At 37.2% G+C, this 19658-nt stretch overlaps 1 protein-coding gene across 8 annotated transcripts in view; it reads left to right on the top strand.

Moving 5' to 3' along the window:
- The window catches only part of PARG (poly(ADP-ribose) glycohydrolase), a 139465-nt gene that overhangs the window by 17031 nt on the left and 102776 nt on the right, over positions 1-19658 (top strand). For all 8 annotated transcript variants that reach the window (XM_035023874.1, XM_035023882.1, XM_035023900.1 and 5 more), the window contains one exon: positions 1176-1250. In XM_035023874.1, coding sequence (XP_034879765.1) covers positions 1176-1250 — 75 coding nt within the window. The remainder of the gene's footprint in view (positions 1-1175; positions 1251-19658) is intronic.

Here is a 19658-nt window from a genome sequence, read left to right as displayed (position 1 = left end):
TGTTATCAGGCTCTGGCCAACGGTGGGCTATTAGTAGGTAAGTTTTTGGAGGGAGTCAAAAGTTACATGCAGATTTTCAATTCTTGTGTTGTACCTGGATCAACCATAATAGTTCTTTCTGCATAACTAATGGATTGTCTTATGCACACCCCACTCTGGTATTAAATAAAATTCATCTGAGTAAATTTTAAAGATCCTACTGGCCTTATTCAATGATTTATGAATCAGGCAGGGCCTTATCTAGCAGATGGAAAGGCACTCTAAGATGCTGTACAAAATGAAAGACTTATAGGCAGAAGGGACTGGAAGCAAGTAAGTTGTACTAGGAAAAAGATTGGTTGTGGCAGTCATTTTCCTTTAGGGGATGGAGAGTTCTATCATGAACTATCTAGTGCTGACCAGGTGATTCCTCATTGACTGGTTTAAGATTCCATTTGTGGGAGAGGCTGAAACTGTAATTAAGTCTCTGGAGAAGTACGGTTTAGCATAATTGACTCCTTTTGGGGCCTGTTTTGTTTTTATCACCGTTAACCAAGAATAAAGTACTGCCTAGTCAGATGTCACACCAGTAGATGGCGTGCTATTTTCACTTTTCTCTACATAAATATATAGTTTATATGAACTGATGGGGAAAGACAACCATTTATATGTAGCTTATAAAAACAGCTGATAATAAAGGAAAAAAGACCATTTTATGCCTTAGAGCAATGTTTCTCAATCTTTTTTTCATTATTGCCATCTCTCCCGGGAAGCCTTTTTAGACATTTTTCCCTAATTTACTCTTCTCATGAAATTTTAATACTGCAAATATACTGTATATTTGCATGTATAGTGTGAATCTATTGGTAGCCAACAGTCATTATGATATTTAATTTTTTTTTATCTCCAAGATCCAATTTTTGTCCATTGAGTGTATCACCTCTGTTTATAATGCAAGAGTTGGAGTTATGATTTTTTTCCTATTGCTTGACCTGTCTAATCTCATTTTTCTTAAGTGAAGAAGAAATTAGTATGTATTCTGTTTGTTCATAGCTACTGATATGGAGTAGCTAATGGTAGGAGGAAGCTTAATGCTGATTAAGAAGTTTACTGGAAGTAGTTCATAAAGGAGAAAGGGTATTCATAGATAATTTACTTGACTATATCATGAGGTTTTGTTTATGCTTTTTCCATAGGATGCTATCCTGAAATACAATGTGGCATATTCTAAGAAATGGGACTTTACAGCTTTGGTTGATTTCTGGGATAAGGTAAAAGTATGCTTATTTTTTTAACTTATGAAAATACGTGTTTACAAATTTTGAGAAAATACCCATAAATCTGTCACAATAACATAATTATTGTCCTTTATTTTTGTGAGAAATATTACCTGTTATATTTATGTTTTAGGAACTAATTTTGAATTTTGCTTTAATCTCTTATAATGCCCTGTTAAGTTTTTGTATCATCATCAACATTATTAATGGCTATATGATATTTCATGACTAGAAACATCTAGGTTGCATCCAGTTTTTCTCTGTTCTTATTTCTACTGTAGTAACATGTTTATGTATATACGTGTATGTATATGTATACACACACATATATGTGCATATATGCATATATGTTTTCCCAAATTCAATATTGTGTCTTTGATTCCCAGAAATTAGATGGATAGGTCAAAGAGCACAAAATATAGTCTGGAGTTTATGCTCTAGAATCATTTTCCATAGGAAATTGTAGTAATTTAGTATACCATTTTAATGGGTAAGAATACTGGTTTCATAGTTGTGTTAGAAGAATAAAAGCAAGGCAAAGAGGGAGTGCCACAAGATAAATTTAAAAATTGCATGAAAAAAAATTGCATGGAGGGGTGCCTAGGTGGCTCCGTTGGTTAAGCCTCCGACTCTTGGTTTCAACTCAGATCATGGTCTCGGGATCCTGAGACCGAGCCCTGCCTTGGGCTTCATGCTCAGTGTGGTGTCTGCTTGTCCCTCTCCCTCTACTCCTCCCCCCACGCTCTCTCTCTCGAATAAATAAATAAAAGCTTAAAAAAATAATAAATAAAATTTGCATGGAAATTCAAAGAAAGGTGACATCTCATTTGGAAAGTGTAATTAACACATAAAGCACCCTGTACAGTATCTTCTGCAGAGTATAAGGGCTTATTATATTTGCTAAATTTGTTGCCTAAGAAAGTGTTCCTATAAGACATTCAAGCCTCTTGGAAAAGCAAATTTTGGTTAGGATAAAGTAATTTTCTAGCAACTATAGTGGTATCATTGTGAGAATGAGAGCTCCCCAGTTCAAATGACATTACTTCTCAGACTCTAAACAGGTAATTTTACAAATAAAACGTGAGGTTTATAATATAAATTTGAAATTAACTTGCTTTTAAAGTTTGAGATCATTTTTCTCCTGGGTATATCCTCTATCTACCACATATTTTCACAGACCAAAAGAAATGTGTTCAGCTACTTTTGAGGAAAGGAAGAAAAAGGAAATTGCATTTATTGAAGACATATGTACGAAAAGGAATATAATATTGAATTTAATCCTCAAACACTTTTTTTTTTTAAGATTTTATTTATTTGACACAGAGAGAGAGATAGTGAGAGAGAGAGCACAAGCAGGGAGAGTGGCAGGCAGGCAGAGAGAGAGGGAGAAGGAAAAGCAGGCTCTGCTGAGCAAGGAGCCCAATGCGGGGCTTGATCCCAGGACCCTGGGATCATGACCTGAGCCAAAGGCAGCCGCTTAGCCGACTGAGCCACCCAGGTGCCCCAATCCTCAAACTTTTGTGAAGGGTAGATAGCACAATTTAGAGAGGAAGGTAGATTTAGAGAGAGCTTAAGTAACTTGCTCAACATTACACAAATATTGAATGAGTTCACCAATGAAGTATTAGGAGATCTAGATTTGAGTTCAATTCAGTTCAAGTACAAAATAGGTGACCAGTAACCATTCATTGAATACGTGAAGGACTCTTAGACTTTAAATTCCAAATTCCACGTTCTTTTTTTTTTTTTTTTTAAAGTGGGCTCCACCTCCAGTGTGGAGCTCAATGCAGGGCTTGAACTTACAACCCTGTGATCAAGACCTGAGCTCAGATCAAGAGTCGGACTTAAAGCCTGTGTTCTTTTTATTGTAATGATGTTTATCCCTTAAGAACACTGAACACCCTTATATATAAGCCACTGTTTTATTAAAGATACAGAATTGATTGACAGTCTTACCAGAAAGCAGGGAGCCCTGAACATGTCCATAGATGACTGTAATAATTAGTCAGAGTGGAAGAAATGGTTTAATAGAGTCTAGTGGGTCCTGGAAGGGGATCATGGGGCAGATATTATAGAGGACATAGTATTTGGGTGGTTGAGTGTAAAAGGTGTAGAGGAGAAATAGTTAAAGGAAATATGCAAATAGCCTGTTAAATGCACTGACTTCTTTCACTTAGCACAATGTTACAAGGTTCATCTGTGTTGTAGCATATGTTAATACTTTATACCTTTTTATTGCTGAATAATAATCCATTGTATGAGTATGCCACATATTGTTTATCCATTCATCAGAGATGGCTATTTGGGTTGTTTCCACTTTTTGGCTATTACTATTAGTGTTGCTGTGAACATTCCTGAATAGGTTTTTGTGTGGGCCTATTTTTTCACTCCCTTGAATATATACCTAGGAATTGCTAGGTTATGTGGTAACTTGTTATTTTATATTTTAAGGAACTGTCAAAACTATTTATCAAAGTGGCTGCCTTATTTTACAGTCCTACCAGCATTGCAAAAGGATTCCAGTTTCTCCACATTCTTGCTTGTTAATGTGTGTCCTTTTGATTTTAGCCATTCTAGTTGGTGTGAAGAAGTATCATTGTGGTTTGATTTGCATTTCTCTAATGACTAATGATGTTGAACATCTTTTCACATGGCTTTTGACCATTTCTGTATCTTCTTTTGAGAAATATCCATTCAAATCCTTTGCCCTTTAAAACATTTTTTTTTTTTTACTGAGTTGTGAGTGTCCTTTAAGTCATAAGTTCCTTATCATATATATGATTTGTAGATATTTTATCCTATTTTATAGGTTGTCTTTTCATTTTCTTAGTGGTATCCTTTGAAGCACAAAAATTTTTAATTTTGATAAATTCTAATTTATTTTTTTCTTTTGTTTCTATTTTTGTTGTCATATCTAAGAAGCTAATGTGAGGTCAGAAAGATTTACTCTTTTGTTTGTTTCTAAGAATTTTATGGTTTTAGCTCTTATACCATGATCCATTTTATGTTAATTTACGTATATGGTATGAATTAGGGGCCCACTTTTATTGTTTTGCAGCTGAGTATCCATTTTGTGTTAATTTTCATATACTGTGCAAGGTAGATATCTGATTTCATTATTTTGTAGTGGCTATCTGGTTGTCTCCAAACCATTTGTTGAAAAGACTCTTCTATCCCTATTGACTTTTCTTGGCATTTTTTCAAAAACCATTTGACCATAAAAATTTATCTGGCCTCCTCAGTTCTGTTCTATTGATTAGATGTCTGTCTTTATGCCACTATCACACAGTCTTGATTACTAAACTTTGAAGTAAGTTTTAAACTGGGAAGCGTGAATCCTCCAACTTTGTTCTTTTTCTAGTTTATCTTGGCCGTTGTGGATCTTTTGCATTTCCATGTGAATTTTAGGGTCAGCTTATTAATTTCTTCAAGGAGTTAGTTGTGGAGGGTAATTTTTATAATCATATTAATAGAACCCAAACCAATTTTGTATTTTGAGATAGGACCAGTAATTTCAGAGTTCCTTTATCAAGCTTTTGATCCATATGATGCTCAGTGGCAGGCATAAAGTAATAGAAGGCTTATGTCTGTATCAGAATATCCTTGAATCTATATATCTCTTACTCTTACAGAGATATAATTTTTCATGTAAAGTTGACCAAACTGATACCATCTTTGTCACTTAAATTGTAATTTATACATGGTCTATTTGCATTTTGTAATTTTCTGGGTTTGAATTGGATACAGTTGTTAATTTTGGTAAAAAGTAATGTTAAATTTGACACTTGACAATGGCAGTAAAATTGGTTAAAATACCTCTGTCACCTTGCTATGAGGTAAAGTAGTCATTTTTTCTCTCTCTTCTTAATGAAACTACTCAGACAGGACCTTGTTTCCCTTTTATCAGGTGACCTTGCCCAGAAGGGTAATATATAGCAAGTTTTGGTGTGCTTAGTATAGACCATAAATATGAGGTGATTACCAAGGTGCTGATGATAGTTTTATAGTTCTTTAGAGAGAGGAGGCATTGCATTTTTGACCTTCTGATTTTTATTTACTTTGTAAACATACAGATGGTTGGAGGAGTCCCTATAACTGTACCAAATACTCATTTCTTATTTTCTTCAAGTCTTTGCACTTATATGTAGTATTTTATAGTTATATCTAGATATAAAAGTATATTTAAGATGTTTTAGGTTATATTATAAAATTGTGTTACATAGCTTTATCATCTTTAATCTTAATGCTTATATAATATTCCATCAAACTGATAGATCATTTGCTCAGCTATTCCAGTGTTAGAGATTTAAGGACATCTGTTTGTATAAAGCGTATCTAGAGATTCAGGGGTGTTTTTCCCTGTGACTCTTTGCTATTCCATTGTCATCAGTGTACTTAACAGAAGTCCTTGGGTGTTTAAAACAGTTGTGTGTTTTTCTGTCCATCAGATCTCCAAGGATATTAATATAGATCTTTACTACATCACAGCCTACAAGGATAACATTGCCCAGGCTTGTAGTAGTTAAAGACATATGTGTTAGTGGGATTGGAGGAGGAAAAGAGATCTTTAGTACAAGGGAAACAATTGTTTAGCTAGATTTTAAATTATAAATGAATTATATTTGCTTTGCATTATCTATGTCCACATTTTAGAGTAGGAGTACTTTAAAAAGTGTTCTTAAATGTTGCTTATTAGCAGTATTTGGAAATTGTTTACTTAAATGTCACATTGAACTCTGCATGCCTTGCTTTGCTAAGAAAAAAATGAAGTTTAAGTTTAACATCATATCAACTTAATATTTTAACTGCAGAAGTTAAGTTTATTTTGGAACTGTTAAAATTTATTAAAATTTATCTCCTTAAAACCTTGCTTTGGAGCGCCTAGGTGGCTCAGTCGCTTAAGCGTCTGCCTTCAGCTCGGGTCATGATCCCGGGGTCCTGGGATCGAGCCCCACATCGGGCTCCCTGCTCGGCAGGAAGTTTGCTTCTCCCTCTCCCACTCCTCCTGCTTGTGTTCCCTCTCTCGCTGTCTCTCTCTCTCTGTCAAATAAATAAATAAAAATTAAAAAAAACAACAACCTTGCTTTGGCTAATTCTGTGTGTATTAGATTTTGTAACGAAACCTTCAGAACAGGAGGTGTTAATATCCACAGTCATTTAGTGTCATTCCATGGTATAGTTTTATCTATACACTAGTATCTAGTGCAAGAAGTAAGAAACCCAGAATCCTGTTAATCCTGCTTTGTGAGCATAATTAATTTGAGGTGAAAGGGAGTTTTTACTTTTGCCAGAACCCAGCAAAGATCACAGAGATCTGTTATTTTGTAATTTATACTTAAATATTTAGATGCTAGTGAGTTGAAATGGCTGTTATTTAGTGTTTTTGCGTCTTGAGTGCTAATATTGGTCTTCCTCATTGTCAGATGTTGGAAGTGCTAGGAACAAATAGTCTGTGTTTTATGGCCCTCCTGTGTGGTGTTCTACAAAATTAAATTCAGGCACTTCTATAATTTGTATTCTAAATGGATTGTTATTACTCGCATTTTTTTCACAGGAAAGTTTTACAAAATGTCCTATATATTTAAAAAGGTCCTCTATTAATGCATTTTAGAGATGTTTTAAATAGTTCCATATTACAACACATGTGGCACTATTTCTTTTCCTTCTCAGTGAGTTAACTTTGTAATTCACATGCCACATTAAAGCTCCTGTGGTATAATGTGGAGAGATTACTTCTGTTTCTGTGATCCTGGCTTCTGTGTCTGGACTTGGGTGGTAGTAAAAAATGGATGTTTGCTTTATAAATATTCATTAGACTATACGTATGTATTTTGTGTACATTTTGAATATATACTTCACAATAAATGTGAATGTTAATTTATTCAGTATAAAGAAGTTCAAATTCCAAAACTGACTTATGTAGCAAACTTTTTCAGCAAATGGATTAGTTGTTGAAAGGAAACCTAAAGTTTTTAGTGACTATTTTATTTTCATTTCCATGTTTAGTTTTATGTCTGGAATAGAAAAGATAAGAATGACTAGGCCTCTTATTTCCTTGCTTCTGTTGGCTTATAAAGGCTGCCATAAATAACAAAATGGGGGTTTTTTATTATTTTTATTATTATTACATCTGTGACTGCTAAAAGAGAGTGAGAGATAGGAGTACAGGAATGAAGAATTTACAAATAAAAAATGGAAAAACACTTTAAAGTAGAAAGGTTTTGTTACTGTGATTAGACTAGTAATATATTCCTCTTTGAAAGCCACAGGTTTTTGTTGTTGTTGTTGTTGTTTTTTAGTAAATACAGCATGAAGTCTATACCTCATACATATGCAATAAATTCTTTATTACAACTCAGAGACTGTGCATCTTTTACTTTTGTTGTAGTTATTAAAATACTGTATATGTGTTATCCTATCAGCTGGTATCCTATGACTTGTCAGAGAAAGGCTGGGTGTAAAGCCTTTTTCCCCATAAATGAGGGTGTATAAATCCATCAGTAATGAACTAGCATTTTTTAATGTGCTACTTAACTTTAAAAGGTAAATGGGAGTCATATTGAGTTTTGAAGGATGCAAACTAAGTGGAGCAAATTATGCCTTTTCCTTCAGAGTTCTTCATAAATAATTAAATTTAAAGACAATTACATCAGAATGTATTGTCTCCAAAATTGAGGGATATACTGTTATACCTGTGTTTAACTAAAATAGTATTTTGAACTCATGTGAACACTACATTAAAATTATAATTATTGGGAACTTTAAAAATGATAATTATTGACATAACAGAAAAAATATAAGCTTGTATTAAAATAGATTATAGAAAAAGTTCATCTTACATGTATAATGTTATGACTGGAAGAAATTGTGATTAAAAAGTTAAAGTATGTTAAAATTATTAGGCAAAAATCATAGCATAAATCATTTCTCATTAAATAGCCTAAAACATAATAGTAGCATGTTTATGTATCACTTAAATATCAATACATTTGTGTATAAGTGGTATCTTGTGGACTCCCTGGCTTTCTGGGGCATGACATACTATTAAGGGCAGCCTATCTAATAATAACTATGTCAGATGTGCTTAGTATTTTTTTCTCTGTTAAAAATTTTAGAACAAAAATATTAGAGGATTTTTTCTTTTTTCTCTCTCCACAGTGCCGCCCCCCCACCCCCATCTCTATAAACATATCATGGAACATTAGTGTTTTCTAGAGTAGTTTGGGAAATGGTGATATAAGGCAACAGGTTGTTGTAATCACTCTTTCAAATCAGAGCAATTTTCCTTAACCAATAACCAGTAAAGATTGCAGCCACAATAGCCTTTTTTTTTTTTTTTGGTAATGCAGAAGTAAGCTTCTGAATGTATATAAACACATTACTCGTTAGCTTCCAATTCTAAATGCAATTCTTCATAGCTAATCTGTTTTCTGGATCTTTCTTCTAAGCTTAAAAGATTTAAAGTGTCCTTGTTATATTTGTCACAAAGAGCCTGTAGCAAATTCCTAATCAAATGAAAGCAGCCTTGAATGTTTCATAAGACTACAGCTAATGTCTTTATTTCTCTAGCTTTCAAACCTCTGATTTGGAGTTCAGTGGAAATTTAGCCTTTTTGGACTTCTTCCCCTGGTGACTCACAGTCTCTACAAACAATAAGGTCTGCATTGCTTTACAGCTTTTGACTTAATTTAATTCATGAGAAATGTAGGAGCCAAAAGAGAGCTAATCATAGTCACTAAAATATTAAATTTTAGACTCATATATGAAATATGGACTTTCCCCCTAGTTTGGTTAAGGTATGCTTTTGGATCAAAGCATATGTTGAGAGTATCAGATTCATGATTTATTTTATTATTATTATTTTTTTATCTTTTATTTTATTTTTTTAAAAAATTTATTCATGAGAGACAGAGAGAGAGACAGGGGCAGAGGGAGAAGCAGGCTCCCCGCGGAGCAGGGATCCCGATGCGGGACTCGATCCCAGGACCCCGGGATCATGACCCGAGCCGAAGGCAGACGCTTAACCGACTGAGCCACCCAGGCGTCCCTCATGATTTATTTTAAATGGCACATATTCCATAGGACTGATTGCTCCAGTTGGAACTAGGCACCTTGCTTTATAAACTTGAGTTATTATGGATGATCAGTCTTAGTTGAGCCCTCCATGCACTGGGTCATTGATGAAGTTAGTGTTATTTTGTGTTTGTGAAACACTGTCTGTGTTGTATTTATGTGTGTAGAGGACAAGGAGGATGGAAAGTATAGATACCCAAAAGTGAAAATCCATTCAGTGGAATTTCTTCTTTATTCCAATAAGGAAATAAAGCTAGTACATTAGTGTCCTATGACTCCAACCTTAATCATTTGGTTCAAATAGCTATGGAAGCCATTACTTTTAAATGTTGCTGTGGCATTGATTTTATTATCCAGAAATTTACTCTGTTAGAGTGGTGATTATAATTCTGTGTTTTAATCTTTTTCATGATTTATATTTCTATCAACTAGTTTGAAGTGTTTTTTGTTTTGTTTTTATTCAGTTGACCGTAATGCCTTTATTTATAATTCCTGCTAATTAATTTACATATACTCTTCTTATGCTCCTACTATGTTTCTTTTAGGTAAGCTGCTAACACTTTTATTTACATGTAAGATCCCATATTTAGCAACCAGAAAGATTTTGTGGTATATAATATCTGAAGATAAAAGGAAATAAAAACAGAATGTAAATCTGTTTTTCAAATTTATAAACTGTTTCAATGTGTGGTCTGTAACAACAATGCGGTAAACTTGGTAATGAAGGCTAAATGGGTCCATTGTCCTCTTGATGCAGGGAGTACTTCATTAGTGCCAGTGTAGCATCGTAGCTGCATCTAATGAGGACTGAGCTAATAATCTTTTCCATATTTTACTGTTGGTACTATTTGTGAAAGGTACATACCCATAACTTATTGCTATGGCAATGACAGGTAATGATTAACTGCACGAGGCATTCAGGTTCTAAACTGTCTGAGCAATTATTCTTTATAGTGTTAAAGAATTTTTTAGTAAGCTTAGTGGCATAGTACCTTGTTGCCTCAGATGCTCTTTGAATACTTGAAAAGCACTGTAAAAAGACACTTTCTGCAACAAGAACTATTTCCAGCATAGTGAAATATAGAATATTTTCAAATGAAGTCCCAAGGGATGCTGTTGGTACAATCCACCTCAGTCCTGGGAAGCCCAGCTCAGAGGTAAACAAGGTGGTTTAGTCCATTCAGACTGCTAGTAACAGACTACAATAGACTGGGTGACTTATAAGCAACAGAAATTTATTTCTCATAGTTCTGGAGGCTCTCAAGTCCTAGATCAAAGTGTTGGCAGATTTGGTGTTTGGTGAGACTGTGCTTCCTGATTCGTAGATGGCTGTCTTGCTATGTCCTCACAAAGCAGAAGGAGCAAGGGAGCTCTCTAAGGTCTCTTTTATAAAGGCACTGATCCCATTCAAGATGTCTTCACCCTCATGACTTGAATAACCTCCCTAAATTTCCACATCCAAATACCATCACATTGCAGGAATAGGTTTCAACATATGAATTTAGGGAAGACACAGGCATTCAGTCTGTAGCACAAAGGCATCTTCCATTGGGAATGGAATATTAAAAGTGCTTACATCACAGCTCACTGGTTGAGCAGCAAATACTCAACCTCTTTCCCCATAGTTGACATCTGTCTTCCTTTATAATCCTTTCCTTCTAGCCGACAGCTTAGATAGCTTAAGTTGCAGACTTTCAGCTTCAGTTCACTTGCAAACCTTTACCCATTCTGGGCTTAGCCCTATCTCCTCCCAAACTTAACCCTTTCTCCAAGGTCCCCTGTGTACTTGATCTCCTTGGTGTTTGCTGTAATATCCTGTTTGGTTATCTGTGGTAGCGACGGTGGCAGTCCTTGTATTTGGGAGCTTTACTATGTACTAAGTATGGTGTGAGTGGTATGTTTTATCTCATTTAATTATCACAGCTACCCCATTAGGTAAACACCATTAACATTTCCATTTTACAAATAAAGAACTGAAAACCAAGGCTTAGGGAGTTTAAGTAACTTGCTCAAGTGATAAAGCCAGGATTTCAACCCAGGAGCCCCTCACTCCAATTTCAGCTCTTAACTACTATAGTTGGTTGTGGTAGCTCTCATTCAAGAGTGATTCTGCTTCCCAGGGGACACTTGGCAATACCGGGAGACATTTTTGGTTCTCACAACTGGGAGGGGGGTGCTACTGGCCTCTGGTAGATAGAGGCAATGGATGCCACTTAACATCTTACAGTGAACAGGATGACACTCCCCATAACAGAATTATCTACCCCAAAAGGTCAGTAGAGCCAAGATCAAGAAACCCTACTCTACTGTAGTGGTTGTCAAGGTACGGTCCCTGATCCAGCAGACAGCATCACTTGGGAACTTGTTAAAAGTGTAAATTCTGCCCCACCCTAGACCTACTGAATTAGAAACTGCTGGGGCGAGGCCCAGCCATCTGTGTTTTTACAAGCCCTCAGTTAATTCTGATGTATATAAAAGTTTGAGAACGACTGCACTACTCTACCATTTATTTTCAAACATCTTGAATAGTAGCTGTCCCTCAACTTTTTATCTTAGCTGAAGGAACTTTTCTTTTTTTTTTTTTTAATTCTTAAGTTAATCCCCGTACATTACATCATTAGTTTTAGATGAAGTGTTCCATGATTCATTGTTTGTGCATAACACCCAGTGCTCCATGCAGAATGTGCCCTCCTCAATACCCACCACCAGGCTAACCCATCCTCCCACCCCCCTCCCCTCTAGAACCCTGTGTTTTTCAGAGACCATCGTCTCTCATGGTTCGTCTACCCCTCCGATTTCCCCCGCTTCATTCTTCCCCTCCCGCTACCTTCTTCTTCTTCTTTTTTTTTTTCTTAACATATATTGCATTATTTGCTTCAGAGGTACAGATCTGAGATTCAACAGTCTTGCACAATTCACAGTGCTTACCAGAGCACATACCCTCCCCAGTGTCTATCACCCAGTCACCCCATCCCTCCCACCCCACCCCCCACTCCAACAACACTCAGTTTGTTTCCTGCGATTAAGAATTCCTCATATCAGTGAGATCATATGATACATGTCTTTCTCTGTTTGACTTATTTCACTCAACATAATACCCTCCAGTTCCATCCACGTCGTTGCAAATGGCAAGATCTCATTCCTTTTGATGGCTGCATAATATTCCATTGTATATATATACCACATCTTCTTTATCCATTCATCTGTCGATGGACATCTTGGCTCTTTCCACAGTTTGGCTATTGTGGACATTGCTGCTATAAACATCGGGGTGCACGTACCCCTTCGGATCCCTACTTTTGTATCTTTGGGGTAAATACCCAGTAGTGCAATTGCTGGATCATATGGTAGCTCTATTTTCAACTTTTTGAGGAACCTCCATACAGTTTTCCAGAGTGGCTGCACCACCTTGCATTACCACCAACAGTGTAGGAGGGATCCCCTTTCTCCGCATCCCCGCCAACATCTGTCGTTTCCTGACTTGTTAATTTTAGCCATTCTGACTGGTGTGAGGTGGTATCTCATTGAGGTTTTGATTTGGCTTTGCCTGATGCCGAGCGATATTGAGCACTTTTTCATGTGTCTGTTGGCCATTTGGATGTCTTCTTTGGAAAAATGTCTGTTCATGTCTTCTGCCCATTTCTTGATTGGATTATTTGTTCTTTGGGTGTTGAGTTTGATGAGTTCTTTATAGATTTTGGATACTAGCCCTTTTTTTTTTTTTTAAAGATTTTATTTATTTATTTGAGAGAGAGAGTGAAAGAGAGAGTACATGAGAGGGGGGAGGGTCAGAGGGAGAAGCAGGCTCCCTGCCGAGCAGGGAGCCTGATGCGGGACTCGATCCAGGGACTCCAGGATCATGACCTGAGCCGAAGGCAGTTGCTTAACCAACTGAGCCACCCAGGCGCCCGGATACTAGCCCTTTATCTGATATGTCATTTGCAAATATTGAAGGAACTTTTCTGAGTGGCAATTTTTCCTTCTCTGAAGAGAAGGAGTTGTTTTTCTCCTCAGCTGCCAGTGCTGAACCCCACTACATTGTTGAATTGTTTAACCCTGTCCTAGATCTGTGAAAGCCCAGGGTGATGCTTGTAGACCTGGGCTGGCGTGGGTCTCCTTTTTCATCTGTGCCCTGTGGCGCATGCTATCAGAGCCAGTCTTGACTTACCACTTAGAGAGGAGCTGAGTCAGACATACCACCCAAACATAAGGTCAGCTAGAAATGCTTAGGGAAAGGGGCAGAATAGAATCATCATAGACATCAGTTGAATAAAGCTAGGGGGGCCCACTAAGTTCAAAGATTTGAATTATAGGTAGAAGAGAAGCTAAGACAAATTCTCTGGAAAAAGGTGGCTTTAGTGGCCTGTGGCCTCAGATCTGGCATCGGGCACCCTGACTTTGGGAGGTCACATACGAATGTCCAACAGCCTTTGTTCCCTTGAATCCTTTGCCATCTGGTTATGTCTCCTCTTTCCTTGTTATCTGCCCGTCTTTGACACCTCTTTCCCTCTAAGCCCTGTTATTGATGTCAACTTGAGCAACTTGGGTTGATATTCATGTGGATGACACTAGTCATCAACTAGTACTAGTCTGACTGGAGTCTATATGTGAGACCCACTACTGTGTTAACCTATATGACCATGAATGGTCACAATTTGGACCTGGTTATCCCCAGGGCCAATTCCTTCACTGAAGTCATGAGTTCTGAACTACTCTCTTACCATAGCCTCCTAGTCTTCAATTCACATATTCCTGCTGTACTCTGTTTTTAAGTCTGCTGCTTCTATCTCTTTTCTTCTGGGCCACTGTTTCCCATGTTATGTTGCTCACATACTGTAAATAAAGGATTGAATGGTCAAGTTAATGTGCTGCATAATCTACTCTCCTATTGGGAATAGTTCTGAGGAGTCTTAGAGTAATGAAACCTGCTTAGTTTTGGTTAATTAAACATTTTTTCCCAAACTTATTTACAAATAGTACCCTTTTCTGTATAATAACTTATGATTTCCCTTATAGCTGGTATTCCATGGAACACACCTTGCAAAACAGTTGTAGTCTGTTGGCTCTCCCCTGCCTTTCTCTTCCTGCCCAGCCTGGTACCTGGAGTCTGTTTTTTCATCTGATTCTCATTGATCTTTAGTATCTGCTCGTTTTCAACTCTGATAGCATCTGGCTACCTGTTTCCTTTCCTCTTTACTGAAAAAAAAGGAAGGGAAGGAAGGAGGGAGGAAAGCAGGAAATAAATCATAAATTTTTTTGATAGGCCTTACTGAGAGTCCCTGTTATTGAATCTTAACTTGGCCTTTGGTTCTTTTTTGCTGTCTTGTGTATATTTTTCCTCATTACTCTTTGGTTCTGAACCTTCGCAGTGTTTTCTAATCTTCACGTGCACTCTACTGTCCATGTGTTCCTACTTCACACCTCAGAGACATCTAAAAGGTAAATTTTTTCAGTTCCTTTATTTTAGGTTTTCAATGTTATTTATTCATCTCTTTCTTGTTATCTCAAAGGAAAAGCTAGTTTTATTCCATTCCTTAAATTCAGCAAGTCCAAAATAGAATTATACTTTCGGATACAGATGTCACTCTTATCTTTTCTGGCCTCACCCTTCTCCCAAAGGCCTGATTAACACTTGCCCATCTTTACTGCCCCTGTTACTTCTGTTATGGACTTTTTCCTTGTTCATCTCCCTTAGCCTTCCTTGAAGGAGGCTGTGATTTGATTTGTTCTTTGTTATGTCCCTATCACTTAACCTAGTGCCAAGAGCTTTAAATACCACTTAATGCTGGGCACATTCAGATCTCTATCTTCAGCTCTTTTTCTCTGTCAGCTTCTTATACTAAGACACCATAATTTTACTTCCTAAGCACTTCTTGAGCCTCACCTCTATTTCTACTATACTTGTCTAATCCATGCCGTCTTTATGACTCAGATGGTATATTGCACCAGTCATCCAGCTGACCCCCATGTTCAGTGTTGTTCCCTTCAAATCCATCCTTCATGCTGCTCACACACAGCTCTCTGAAGCATATATCTTCAAACCTTATGTGGCACCTCATCTATTTTCAACTCTCCTGGGTGATATTTATGATGTTCCATGGCCTTGCCTTTGCCACTTCTCCAGCATCATTTCTTGCCACTCCACTGCTCCAGATATTCTAATGACTGTTGCTTACGATTCCTTGGCATGCTGTTGGCTTGCTCTTAATCCACCTGTCCAGACTCAGCAGTCTTTATCTCCTCCAAGAACTCTTTCCTCTCTTCCCAGAGAGGAAAGTATTTTTATCTACCAAAAACTCGTCTCTGTGCTCACAGTAGTACCTCCATGAACTTGTCGCATAACACCTGATCTGTCTACAAAGTGTCTGCGCCCTTCATGAGCCTGAACTTCTCTAGGGCATCTTAGTGTTTTCTAGCTTATTGCTGGTGCTCAGTAAATGTTTCTTGAACTAAATTCAAGATATTCAAGAAGAGTAGATTAACACACAAATGTGGGTCTTAAACCACAGTTTCTTAATGGAAGATTTAGGAATTATTTGTGTAAAGTGATACTTGACCATTTGAATTTGGTAGTTGGTATCAGAAAAAGTGCAGTCAGCACACACAACCCTTATGGTTGTTTATATGACATTTTTACCCTAAAAGGTAGTGAATTTCTAGAGAACAGAGACTTTGTGTTGTCTGTCTTTATTGCTCGCAGTACTCAATATGATGTCCCAGACAAAGTGAGTGCTCAGTAGGTGCTTGAACTAAATAGCAACACACTACTAGAGTTAAGTATAAAGTAGAGGCGGGGCCTCCTGGGCTGTTCTCTTTCTTGGATTCCTGAGCTCAGCTAATCCACAGTCCAAGGACCCATTTACCTTCTTATTCTCTACATGTAAGAAAAGAATGAATGCCGCAGGTGATAATTGAGCCTGAACTCTTAATCTATTTTATTTGATGCAGCTAAATGCTATACCAGTTGTCACAAATCTTCAGTTTTATATAGACTATAAAGCCAAAATTATTTCAAAAGGAATATCTGACCATTTTCAAACTCATTTGTATTCTAAAATGAATTGCAGTTACCCAAAGTAGCTCAGTGCAGTTGAATTAAAATAGTTGCACTTAAAAATCCCCAAACAAAAAGGTATAGATTTAGTCATATGTATTTGTACTGTCCAGTTCTACATATGTCTGGAAACTTTTGAAACTTCCTTGGATTGCTCTGGTGATTTTCTCTGCAATGGAATAACAGTAGCAAATAGGACTGGATCTGTATTGTCCAAACAGTAGCCAAAGCCATATGTGGCCGTTTAAAGTGAAATAAAGGGGCACCTGGGTGGCTCAGTCATTAAGTGTCTGCCTTCGGCTCAGGTCATGATCCCAAGGTCCTGGGATCAAGCTCTACATTGGGCTCCCTCCTCGGCGGGAAGTCTGCTTCTCCCTCTCCCACTCCCCCTGCTTGTTGTGTTCCCTCTCTCGCTCTCTCTGTCAAATAAATAAATTAAATTTAAAAAGTAAAGTGAAATAAAATATGAAACTCAGTTGCTCAGTCACACTGGCCACATTTCAAATGCTTAGTCAATACGTGTGGCTGGTGGCTAGAAAGGTTTCTTCTGTACTGGACGGGGTCATCTCTCAGGTTCCTTCTGTGATGGACATCTTGCTGATCTTACTACCTGGAAGCCACTGGTTGTCAGATTTTTTCATAGGGAGCTTCAGAGATTTCTTAACATTCTTTGATCACATTTTGAATTTTTTTCTACATTGGATATTACCTGAAATAACTGAGTTGAGTAGAGTCTGGTCAGTTTTTCATTGTGGGGCGCCTGGGTGGCTCAGTAGTTAAAAGCGTCTGCCTTTGGCTCAGGTCATGATCCCAGGGTCCTGGGATCTAGTCCCGCATCCGGCTCCCTGCTCAGCGGGAGGCCTGCTTCTCCCTCTCCTGCTCCCCCTGCTTGTGTTCCCTCTCTCGCTGTGTCACTCTCTGTCAAATAAATAAATAAAATCTTAAAAAAAAAAAAAAGATATTTTCATTGTAATAGCATTTGTTTTCTACTACTTAACGTAATTTTTTCCTCCAAAGAATCTGCCACCAGGGGGTGCCCTCAAACCTTTTTGGGAAAAATAGGTGTGTTTAGCCTTGTTAATAAGAGTGAAGCTTGGACTAATAATATTGATTTTTAATTCATGCTGTATAATTTAAGAAATTAAGAATTAAGCACTATAATATATATGTATGCACATTACTTGGTTTATATGGCAAATTATTTTTCTAGTGGTGTGTGAGAAGCTGTCTTTGAACTATCTTAAAAGTTACTTAAAACTAGGGACACCTGAGTGGCTCAGTCGTTAAGAGTCTGCCTTCGGCTCATGTCATGATCCCAGGGTCCTGGGATTGAGCCCCGCATCGGGCTCCCTGCTCTGTGGGAAGCCTGCTTTCCCCTCTCCCACTCCCCCTGCTTGTGTTCCCTCTCTCACTGTCTCTCTCTGTCTGCCAAATAAATAAATAAAATCTTAAATAAAAAAAAAGTTACTAAAAATAAGTAATTTTGAAGTATTTCTTATAGTTCAAAAATATTCTCATTAAATTTAAAAGTATAAATTATAGTAAAAGATTGAAGTTACTACTCGCTTACATTTCTTGAATGAATTAAGTTCATCTTGCTTCCAGGACTAGAAAACTTACATTACCATTAGCTATTTCTCTGAAATCTTGTCATGTTCAGTTTGATTGCCTGGCTATAAAAGATGGATAACAGTGTGACTCTGTGGTATTGAAAATATCTGTTGGCTTGTATGTAATAGCGTCGTGGTTTGGTGGTGTTTGCTAACGTGATTGATGGATATGGCCATGTAGTCATACGGTAATAGGAGTGAGAGATGAAAAAGACCTATCAGAGCATCTTGTGCTAGAGTGGGATTGTTCCCTAAAGGATAATCATTTACCATAACAGTATTGAGAAGTAAATTCTTCTTTGGAGACAGAGGATAATGAGGATGCGTTATTATGCTTTGTCCTAAGGTAAGAATAATCTGTGCATTTTATTATTAGCATGAAAAAAGATTGTCATTATCAGTAAATACTGTTTAGAGAAGAGCTTCCTTCATGTTTCATAAACCTACACAATTTTATTCATGTATAATCCAATGAAATTTGTGTAGGAGATATTGTGGCAGTTGTTGATTAGAGGCATAGTTTAAGAACTGGATGAAGATACTCTTCCTAAATTGGTGTTTCCCAGATTAGTTGTTAATTATTTCAATTTAGGAGTACATGATGGTGAAATTTCCATCTACAAAACCTGTGAATTTTAAGGCAATGGTGGCTGGTTTTCTGAATGAAGAGAGAAAATAGTGCAGAGTTGTGTCATGAGCAACAAAACAGTGATTGGGAGAGGCTAGAAATGGAATTGTGAGGACCCTCTGGGAGAGCCCTTTCTCACCTCCTTCCTGATTTCTCTTGCCTATACTGTCTAATACGAGCTTGGCTATGGGCTTGGAGATTTGGAATAAAAGGAGGTTCCACTGCTTAGCACTCTTTTTCCTTTTTTTCCTTCTGTTGCTGACAACCAATGATGGGGAAGAAGAGGAAGTGCCTATAGCAGCCTGATTTACCCCATATTAAATAACTATCAAATTAATAACAGATTATTTCCAGTGTAAGTTACAAGATAAATACTTTGAAGCCTCTTTTGCATTATCCTTAAATCATTTCAAATGCTTATAATGAGCTGTGATTTTTATCAGTGCTCCCCAGATTTAGTCATAGCACTTTGAAAATTCATAGGGGAACTCTTAATAGCTGTTTAAAGAGGAAAACCAAACCAAAGCAAAGATGATAGAGAGTCAGGGTGGCTTCTCAGTGCAGCTCTCTTCCCTGTGCCACCAGCACTGACCCTTGTTAGCACTCACCCTTTCATATCACCTTGTTATCCTCCACAACATTCATTTTGTACCTCTTTTGCTGCCTTAAGGTAACAATTTTAGACGGTCTTAAATAGGTGCACAAAATAATTCACTAATTTCTGAAAGATACTTTCTTAAATATGAAAATGTTAGGCTGGCTATTTCCTGAAAACCAGTAGGGCTTTATTAAAATTTGGGGAACATTTTTATTGAAGCTGTAATTGTCATGGATGATACACATGAGAGATCACCCTGTGGTTGGCCTGTCAGACTTGCATGAGCCTTCCGAAATTAAGGGGGAGTGAGTGAGTTTGTTTTCTTGTAAGCTGTCACATTCTTCTCTTCAGAGTGTCAGCCTGAGTCACGCACAAATAAATGTTAGAAACATTCACCTTCTCCAGTTGATTTTTTTACCCTTACATAATTTAGTGCTGT

The sequence above is a fragment of the Mirounga leonina genome, unplaced genomic scaffold (assembly GCF_011800145.1).
Source record: "Mirounga leonina isolate KUSES-001 unplaced genomic scaffold, KU_Mleo_1.0 Mir_114, whole genome shotgun sequence".
Taxonomy (NCBI): Eukaryota; Metazoa; Chordata; class Mammalia; order Carnivora; family Phocidae; genus Mirounga; species Mirounga leonina.
The sequence above is the reverse complement of the archived record's forward strand: the minus strand, read 5'-3'. Positions and strand labels throughout refer to the sequence as shown.